Source organism: Anomaloglossus baeobatrachus, chromosome 3, assembly GCF_048569485.1.
Source record: "Anomaloglossus baeobatrachus isolate aAnoBae1 chromosome 3, aAnoBae1.hap1, whole genome shotgun sequence".
NCBI classification, from domain to species: Eukaryota; Metazoa; Chordata; class Amphibia; order Anura; family Aromobatidae; genus Anomaloglossus; species Anomaloglossus baeobatrachus.
The window spans coordinates 235,731,709-235,741,925 of record NC_134355.1 but is presented as its reverse complement, the minus strand read 5'-3'; the positions used below and the strand labels follow the sequence as shown (position 1 = coordinate 235,741,925).

At 45.8% G+C, this 10,217-nt stretch overlaps 1 protein-coding gene across 4 annotated transcripts in view; it reads left to right on the top strand.

Moving 5' to 3' along the window:
• Positions 1–10,217, top strand: part of SFT2D1 (SFT2 domain containing 1) — a 249,606-nt gene that overhangs the window by 91,854 nt on the left and 147,535 nt on the right. For all 4 annotated transcript variants that reach the window (XR_012751622.1, XM_075339762.1, XM_075339761.1 and 1 more), the window contains exon 3: positions 6,622–6,707. Coding sequence is in view for 3 of the 4 variants with exons in the window: in XM_075339762.1 (XP_075195877.1) it covers positions 6,622–6,707 (86 nt within the window). In the remaining variant the exon portion in view is untranslated. The remainder of the gene's footprint in view (positions 1–6,621; positions 6,708–10,217) is intronic.

Sequence of the window (10,217 nt, the reverse complement as noted above, 5' to 3'; positions counted from 1 at the left end):
AAAATGTAGCCATTTTCAACTTTTGAATTTTTATACCGTTAAACCAGAGAGTTATGTCACACCAAATAGTTAATAAATAAACATTTCCCACTTGTCTACTTTAAATCAGCGCGATTTTGGAACCAAAATTTTTTTTGTTAGGAAGTTAGAGGGGTTCAAAGTTTATCAGCGATTTTTATTTATTTTTTTTTTTTTTTCCTCATTTTTTACATCAAAATTTACAAAACCATTTTTTTAGGGACCACATCATATTTGAAGTGACTTTGATAGGCCTAGGTGACAGAAAATGCCCAAAAGTGACCCCATTCTAAAAACTGCACCCCCCAAAGTACACAAAACCACATTCAAGAAGTTTATTAACCCTTCAGGTGCTTCACATGAACAAAAGCAATGTGGAATGAAAAAAAGCAAAAATAAAATTTTACCTAAAAATGCTGCTCTAACCCAAAATTATTCACTTTTAGAAGAAATAACACAACAAAATGGACCCCAAAACGTGTTACCCACTTTCTTATGAACGCGCCGATACCTCACGTGGTCAAAAACCTCTGTTTGGATAAATAGGAGGGCTCGGAACAGAAGGAGCAATATTTGAATTTTGGAAAGAAAATTTGGCTGAAATAGATTGCGGGCACCATGTTGCATTTACAGGTCCGCTAAGGTACCTAAACAGAAGAAACCCCTCACAAGTGATGCCATTTTGGAAACTAGACCCCTCAAGGCTTCTATCTAGGGGTATAGTGAGCATTTTGGACCCACAAGTATTTCACAGATTTTTGTTAACGTTACGTTGTCATATTGAAAATTTTAATAATTTTCTCAAAAATGTTGCTTTAGCATCAATGTTCTCACTTTTTCAAGAGGTAATTCCAAAAATTTGACCTCAACGTTTGTTACCCACTTTCTTATGAGCGTGGTGATACCTCACATGTGGTCTGAAACCTTTATTTGGACAAATGGGAGGGCTTGGAACGGAAGGAGCAGTATTTGAGTTTTGGAAAGGAAATTTGGCTGAAAAAGATTGCGTGCACCATGTCGCATTTGGAGGTCCCCTAAGGTACCTCAACAGCAGAAACCCCCCACAAGTGACCCCATTTTGGAAACTAGGCCCCTCAAGGAATTTTATCTAGATGTTTAGTGACTACCCTGAACCCCCAGGTGCTTCACAGAATTTTGTAACGTTAGCCATGAAAATAAAAAAATAACATTTTACCACAAAATCGTTACTTCAACCAGGTAGCTTTTTTTTTTTTTTTTTTTTTTTTGTAAAAGGAAAAAATTCAGCATAAAATGTATTGTGCAATTTCTCCTGAGTTTGGCGATACCTTATATGTGGTGGAAATCAACTGGGCGCATGGCAGGGCTCGGAAGGGAAGGAGTGCCATTTGACTGCAAAATTGTCTGGAATCAATAGCAGATGCCATGTTGCATTTAGAGAGCCCCTGAGGTGCCTAAACAGTGAAGCTCCCCAACATGTGGCCCCATTTTGGAAAATAGACCCCTCAAAGAATTTTTAGCTAGATGTTTGGTGAGTACCCTGAACCCCCAGGTGCTTCACAGAATTTTGTTAGGCCGTGAAAATAAAAAAAAAAAATTTTTTACCACAGTTATTTTAACCAGGTAGCTTTTTTTTTCACAAAGGTAACAGGAAAAAAAATGCACCATAAAATGTATTGTGCAATTTCTCCTGAGTTCGCTGATACATCATATGTGGTGGAAATCCACTGTTTGGGTGCACGGCAAGGCTTGGCAGGAAAGGAGCACCATTTGACTGCAAAATTGGCAGGAATTATTAGCGAACGCCATGTTGCGTTTGGTGACCCCCTGAGGTGCCTAAACAGTGGAGCTCCCCCACAAGTGACCCCATTCTGGAAACTAGACCCCTCAAGGATTTTATCTAGGGGTATAGTGCATTTGAACCCACAGATACTTCATAGAATTTCATAACCTTAGGTAGACATATTGAAATTTTTTTTTTTTTTTGTCAGAAAAAATGTTGCTTTAGCACAAAATTTCTCACTTTTTCAAGAGGAAATACCAAAAAATGGAGCACACAGTTTATCCAATTTCTTATGAGCGCAGTGATACCCCATATGTGGTGAAAAAAGCTCTGTTTGGACAAACAGTAGGGTTCGGAACGGAAGGAGCATGATTTGAATTTTGTAAAAGTTGAAACAAATTGTGGGCACCATGTCGCATTTGCAGGGCCCCTAGGTCACCTATACAGCAAAAACCCCCACAAGTGACCCCATTTTGGAAACTAGACCCTTCAAGCACTTTATTCAGGGGTATAGTGAGAATTTTAAATCTACAGGTACTTCACAAAAATGTTGCTGTTGCGCCAAATTTCTCACTTTAGGCTATGTGCCCACAATCTGGCGACACTGTCTAGGATGCAGTGCGAGCCCTCCTGCAGAGATGTGAGTGTTGTCCACGGGAGAACGCAGCTACCTGTGTATACACTCCGTGTTCAGACCGCTGCAGACTTTATGCTTCCTTCGAAGAACACTTTAGTCTCTGCAGCATAAATTGACATCCTGCTGCTCAGGAAGCCGCACCGCTGGTCAGTTTATGCTGCAGAGAAAAGAAGTGACGTGGTCAGGAGATTTCTAAAAATCCTTCCACTGTGCTTGTACTGCACAACGCAGCGTTATGGACGCAGTGAAAACATGCTGCAAATCCTGATTGTGGGCACATAGCCTAAAGAGCTAGGATCGATGGATAGATGTCTAACACATATATAATGTCCTACCCCCTGCATATTCTAAGCTGGTGCCCGTTAGTGACTTTCATTGTGTTGTGCCTTGTATTTAGCCCAAATATAAATAAATAATTAAAAAAAAAATGACGTGTGGGTCCCCCCTATTTTTGATAGCCAGCTGGGGTAAAGCAGACGGTTGCAGCCTATAGACCACAGCTGGCAGCTTCACCTTGGCTGGTGATCCAATTTGGAGGTCACCCCAAGCTGTTTTTTTTTATAATTATTTATAACTAATTAAAAAAAAAAAGTGGGATCCCCCTCAAATTGGATTACCAGCCAAGGTAAAGCAGACAGCTGTGGCCTGGTATTATCAGGGTGGGAAGGGCCATAGTTAATTGGCCTTTCCCAACCTAATAGCAGGCCGCAGCCGCCCCAGAAGTGGCGCATCCATTAGATGCGCCAATTCTGGCGCTTCGCCCCAGCTCATCCCGTTGCCCTGGAGCGGTGGAAAACTGGGTAATAAATGGGGTTGATGCTAGATGTGTAATGTCACCTGGCAGCAAGCCCAGAGGTTAGAGATGTCACAGCATCTAAACAGATACCTGACATCACTAACCCAGTCAGTAATAGAAAAAAAATAAAGACGACAAAAAAATTTATTTGAAAAAACACGCCCCAAAACATTCCCTCTTTCACCAATTAATTGAAAATAAAAAAAAAATCCGGTCCGCCTTAATCCATTTTGGAGGTTCTGGACCTTCTAGAATATGGGGGGCACGCTCAGGGAACGTATCCCCCATTTTCTGGAAGAGCAAGCTCTTCCTGTGAGCAGTGTGGGTGCAGTAATCTGAGAATACTGCACTCACACTGCCCCCGGTCCAACCTAGGGCAGAGTGACCTGCAGAAACCTCATTCCAGAATGAGGGGCACGCTGAGAGAACGTATCCCCCATTTTCTGGAACAGCAGGCCCTCCATGTGAGGAGTGTGGCTGCAGATTACTGCACTCGCACTCCCCCGGTCCACAGTACAGCAGTTGCTGTAGTGAGCTCAGCGTCCCTGCTTGCAGGGAGCCAGCTGACAGCCGCTGTCTGCGCATGCGCCTCCCGCTTTTCAGAGGGAGGCGGAGTGATCGCGGAGACTGAGCGGCAGCCAGGTACCGGGGAAGACCGGGGGCTGGGGCTGACGGGGGGGTGACCTGGCAGGGACGTTGGGACGACTTTTCTGTCGCATGTGACGTGTCGCATGCGACCGAAATGAGAGGATAAATGCGGCTGCGCGCTACTGTGCGCGTTGCCATCTTGGATGCTCCGGAGGGGAAGGGGGATTGCTCTGGAGGAGGGCTCAGGGGGAGGACATTTCCCTCCGATCTGAAATGTTTCATCATTTCAGATCAGAGGGAAATGAATGCACAGCCAGCGGCAGTTTTCGGCGCGTGTCGGCGCCATTTTGGATGTCCGGTGGGGGTGGTGGGGGTTGATTTCTCCGGTACCGGGGGCTTTGGGGGCACCAGGGGCTTATATTTCTTTATCATCTGAGAAAGAAATCAGTATTATTTGCCTTTTTTTCCTTTAAATGGGACCGGCGGTATACGGTGTATACCGGCGATCACATTATCGGGGTCCAAAAAAAACACCCCGGTTCATAATCTTGGGGGTCTCAGCTACCCACGATAGCTGAAACACCCGAGATTTTCCGTCACTGGGGGGCGCTACAAGCTTTTCCGGTCTGACGTCTCAAAGCGTCGGAACAGAATAAGTACCCTGTTTTTCCGACGTCTTGAGACGTTAGGCCGTCGCTATAGGGTTAAGGCCACGTCACACTAAGCAACATCTCTAGCAACATCGCTGCTAAGGAACAACTTTTGTGACGTAGCAGCGATGTTGCTAGCGATATTGCTGTGTGTGACATCCAGCAACAACCTGGCCCCTGCTGTGAGGTCGTTGGTTGTTGCTGAATGTCCTGGGCCATTTTTTTAGTTGTTGCTCTCCCGCTGTGAAGCACACATCGCTGTGTGTGACAGCGAGAGAGCAACAACTAAATGTGCAGGCAGCAGGAGACTGCTTCTGCGGACGCTGGTAACCATGGTAAACATCGGGTAACCAAGAAGCCCTTACCTTGGTTACCCGATATATACATTCGTTACTAGCGTCCGCCGCTCTTGGCTGTCTGTGCCGGCTCCTGTTCTTTGCACACGTAGCCGCAGTACACCTTGGGTAATTAACCCCATGTGTACTGTGGCTAGGAGTGCAGAGAACAGGAGCCGGCACAGGACAGCTGAGAGCGGCGGACGCTGGTAACTAAGGTAAGTATCGGGTAACCAAGGTAAGGGCTTCTTGGTTACCTGATGTTTACCGTGGTTACCAGCGTCCGCAGAAGCCGGCTCCTGCTGCCTGCACACGTAGCAGAGTACACATCGGGTGATTAACCCGATGTGTACTGTGGCTAGGTGTGCAGGGAGCCAGCGCTAAGCGGTGTGCGCTGGTAACCAAGGTAAATATCGGGTTGGTTACCCGATATTTACCTTAGTTACCAAGCGCAGCATGCTTCCACGCGGTGCTGCTGGCTGGGGGCTGGTCACTGGTTGCTGGTGAGATCTGCCTGTGTGACAGCTCACCAGCAACCCGTGTAGTGACGCTCCAGCGATCCCTGCCAGGTCAGGTTGTTGGTGGGATCGCTGGAGCGTCGCTTAGTGTGACATCTCACCAGCGACCTCCTAACAACTTACCAGCGATCCCTATCAGGTTGTATCGTTGTTGGGATCGCTGGTAAGTTGTTTAGTGTGACTGGGCCTTTAGAGAGTGAATCCTTAATTAGCTTTGATTAGTGGTGTGAAAGTTTGTGTCCCAGTATCCATGTAGGATCAAAGGCCTGGTGCCCTCACCGTCTCTGGAGCAGACCCCTCAGGTTCTGTAGTGTCATAAATCCTCCTGGCAGATTGAGTCCAATTAAACTACAATTTATTACAATTTTTAACTCCACACAGTACTCAATATGTCAAGAGGACTTATGACAAACTACAGAATATGAGGGCTCTGCTCCAGAGACTGTGAGGGCACCAGGCCTCAGTGTTCGTTTATTATGCCATCCCTCTGCTCTGTCACTGAGAGCAATCTATCATTTTTCAACTGACTAAAGGGTACTTTACACGCTGTGATCTCGCTAGCGAGATCGCTAGAGAGTGTACCCGCCCCCGTCGGTTGTGCGTCATGGGCACATCGCTGCCCGTGGCGCACAACATCGCTAGGAACAGTCACACATACTTGCCTGCCTAGCGACGTTGCTGTGACCGGCAAACCGCCTTTTTTCTAATTGGGCGGGTCGTTCGGCGTCACTAAGCAGCCGCCCAATAGAAGCGGAGGGTCAGAGATGAGCGGGACAAACATCCCGCCCACCTCCTTCCTTCCTCATTGCCGGCGGTCGCAGGTAAGGAGATGTTCCTCGTTCCTGCAGTGTCACACATAGCGATGTGTGCTGACGCAGGAACGACGACCAACCTCCCTACTGACCAGACGATTTTTTTGGTAAATGAACGATGTCTCACCAACGATTTTTAAATCTCTTGTGATCGTTTAAGGTCGCATATAGGTGTCACACGCTGCGATGTCGCTAACTACGCCGTATGTGCGTCACAAACACCGTGACCCCGACGATATATCGTTAGCGATGTCGCAGCGTGTAAATGGCCCTTTAACACGGTACCAAAACTTTTTTTTCCGTTTTTAACTAAAATTATTTAAGCACATGAACAGTTATTTTAACACATCCAATTGTGGAACTGTTATTCCAAGATCTTATATCTAAAATGTACTTTGTTTATGAGACAGTCATTTTTGATCAGATAAAGGCTGTATGTTGTTGGTTTGTTTTTTTTTTTTTTTTTTACTATTTTGAAAATCTTAAAAGGTTTTTGTGATTACAGGGAAGTGCATTACTTTGGGTTCCCAAGGCTGGAATCAAGCTCTTTGCAATCTTCTACACACTGGGGAACATTGCTGCATTAGCCAGGTAAGCATTTATGTTCAAACCACCTGAAAACTGTGACCTCCCTGCGTCTAAGGCCTGCTTCATACGTCCGTGATTAAAAATGTGCGTTTTTCACAGTAAGTTTTGTACATCCATGTGTCGTTCCTTTTTTTTTTTTTACATCCGTGTGACCGGAGCATGGAAAAAAAAAAAATGGATGAAGTAATTAATCGATTTTTATGTTTAAAATGTGTCAAATTGGGAATTAGTCTTTAAAGACCTGTGCACACCAGAATGTAATCAAGGATTTAAAAAAAAAAAAAAGGGAGTGGGGGGGGGCCTAAACAAAATTATTTTTCTTTGTACAAAAAAAAAACCCGCACACGGCCGATACACAGAACATCAGTGTGCCATCTGGGATTTTCCTGGAACCAGTGATTTTCTTTTGACCCTAAGGCCTTGTGCGCACTGGGCGTTTTTGCCACGTTTTTAGCCGCGTTTTTTACCGCGTTTTTGTGCTGAAAACGCAGTGACATTGATTCCCCAGCAATGTCTATGGGTTTTCAGAAGTGCTGTCCTCACACAGCGTTTTTTTGTAGCTGCGTTTTTGTGGTGACCACAAAAATGCAGCATGTCAATTATTTCTGCGTTTTTCACTGCGTTTTTCACCCATTGAGTTCAATGAGATGTTCAACAACGCAATGAAAAACGCATATAGCTGCGTTTCTATGACTAAAAACGCAGCTATAAACGCAAGGGGTGGGCAGTAAAGTGACTTGTACAGGAAGAAGATTCCTTCTGTTGGTAAACATAGAAGCAGGAATCCTCCCGGTACCGTCACCGCTGCGTCCACAACCCGCCCGGTGCCATGTCAGCTCCGTGCGGCGCCATGTCTGGGCGGGAGGTGGAGGCAGCGGCGAAAACCAAAGTGAACAGTAGAAAAAAAAATGTCATATATACTCACCTGTCTGCAGGGTCCCGGTGCCATGCCCGCTCCCAGCTCCTGTCTCGGTACCGCCGCTTTGGCTGTGTGCAGTCTCCCCGGGGCAGGACCTGGCGATGGATCACCTGATGCAGTCACCTGACGCATCAGCTGATCGTAGTCTCGCCGGCTTTTTCGCGCCCGGCCGGCTATCAGCTGATCCTGCCGTCAGGGGACTTCATCAGCTGATTACCGGCAGCTCCGGCAGCGATGGGACAGGATCAGACTCTCATCCGATCGCTGCAGGAGCTGCCGGTAATCAGCACAGACGTGAGTATTTATTTTTTATTTTTTTATTTTTTTTTTTGCACTGATGCATCATCTGATTGTATAATCGGCTTATATACAATCAGCTGATGTGTGATGTGCTTCAGCCCCTAGAGCCTGACACATCATCTGATTGCTTTGCCTTCCAGCAAACCCATCAGATGATGTTGGATCCGGATTGGACGGCGCGGGACCCTTGACCCAGGATTACTGCGGAGGGGGGTTCTATATTTTAATAAAGATGGAGTCACTAATTGTGTTGTGTTTTATTTATAATAAAAATATTTTTCTGTGTGTTGTGTTTTTTTTATCTTTACTAGAAATTCATGGTGGCCATGTCTAATATTGGCGTGACACCATGAATTTCGGGCTTAGGGCCAGCTGATAATATACAGCTAGCCCTAACTCCATTATTACCCAGCTAGCCACCCGGCATCAGGGCAGCTGGAAGAGTTGAATACAGCGCCAGAAGATGGCGCTTCTATGAAAGCGCCATTTTCTGGGGTGGCTGCGGGACTGCAATTCACAGCGGGGGTGCCCAGAAAGCATGGGCACCCTGCACTGTGGATTCCAATCCCCAGCTGTCTAGTTGTACCCGGCTGGACTCAAAAATTGGGCGAAGCCTATGTCATTTTTTTTTTAAATTATTTCATGAAATTCATGAAATAATTAAAAAAAAAAAAAAGGGCTTCTCTATATTTTTGGTTCCCAGCTGGGTACAAATAGGCAGCTGGGGGTTGGGGGCAGCCCGTACCTGCCTGCTGTACCCGGCTAGCATACAAAAATATGGCGAAGCCCACGTCATTTTTTTTTGTTTGGGGGGGCAAAGAAATCCTGCATACAGTCCTGGAAGGAGGATGCTGAGCCTTGTAGTTCGACAGCTGCTGTCTGCTCTCCTGCATACACTATTGGATGGAGGATGCTGAGCCTTGTAGGTCTGCTCCCCCTGACTCTCCCTCCTGCATACAGTCCTGGATGGAGGATGCTGAGCCTTGTAGTTCTGCAGCTGCTGTCTGCTCTCCTGCATACACTAGTTCTGCAGCTGTCTGCTCTCCTGCATACACTAGTTCTGCAGCTGTCTGCTCTCCTGCATACAATGAACATTTTGAAGAAGGAAATTACATCAGAGCTTTTTTTTTTTCATCAACAATCTTTAATGGCATTGTGCACTGATTAAAAACGCAGTGAGCAAAAACGCAGCAAAAAACGCACCAAATCGCGGTAAAAACGCATGCGTTTTTTTAGCCGCGGGTGCGTTTTTTAGCCGCGGGTGCGTTTTTTGAGACAAAAACGCACATAAAAACGCAGCGTGAAAAAAACGCCTAGTGCGCACATACCCTAAACATCCTTGTTGCTGGTCAGTAACAGACTTGTCTCCATTCAGCACACACAGATGTGTGTGCCGACCCATTGATTTTAATGGGTCTGTGTATGTCAGTGTCTCCGGTATGTATGTATGAAAACTGATGTCCTACGTACCGGAATCACGGACGTGTGAAGGGGACCTAAGACTTAAGAACAATCTCAAGGCCAGCTGTCTGAATCTGGCCTTCCATATTGTTTTATGGGGCCTACGAGGTTAAGACATAGGACTAGTTCTGCAATTTCCCCATACAGCGAGCTCGTCTTTCTGTGTCCACCGCCTGTGAGTTTCTTTAGAACTAGCAGTGTGGAAATGTGTGCCGAAGCTCAAAATCGAAGATGGCAATTTCCTCCTGTACTGGCACCACCCCTTTACTATATATACTGTCTGCATTCTATGTTGAGGTACAACAACACTTAGCAGAGGAGTGGAGCCAGCACCTTTTTAGCTGGTTTTATCTTGGAATCTAGGCGGATGCAGCCAACGCATAATAGACAGGGCAGCACAAGGAGTAGGGGCCATCTTTGAAACCTCGGGGAAACACTTAGTTAGGCACTTAACCAAGGGTGGGGCAAAAGCACAGGGAGCAGCTTCCATCTTTGAATCTTTAAAGGGGTTTTCCACTACTTATACATTGATCGCCTATCTTTAGGATAGGTCATCAATGTTTGATCCGGCACACCTTGAAGAAAATAAGGCAGGACGCTCCCACCCGGACACAGTACCTAAAACTAGCATCTTCATGTTTATGATGACCCCATGCGGTTCCGCCTTTGGTGCAATTTGATTACTGATTCCTAATGTTTTAGTCTGATAGAACCCTTGAGAAAGGTCCTAATTGGACCAAAACGTGGGGACAGACTTTTTACCTTTTTTTTTTTTTTTTTTGTATTCAATAAAAACTCATTCAGCACCACCCAAGACTTTCTGCCTTATTTTC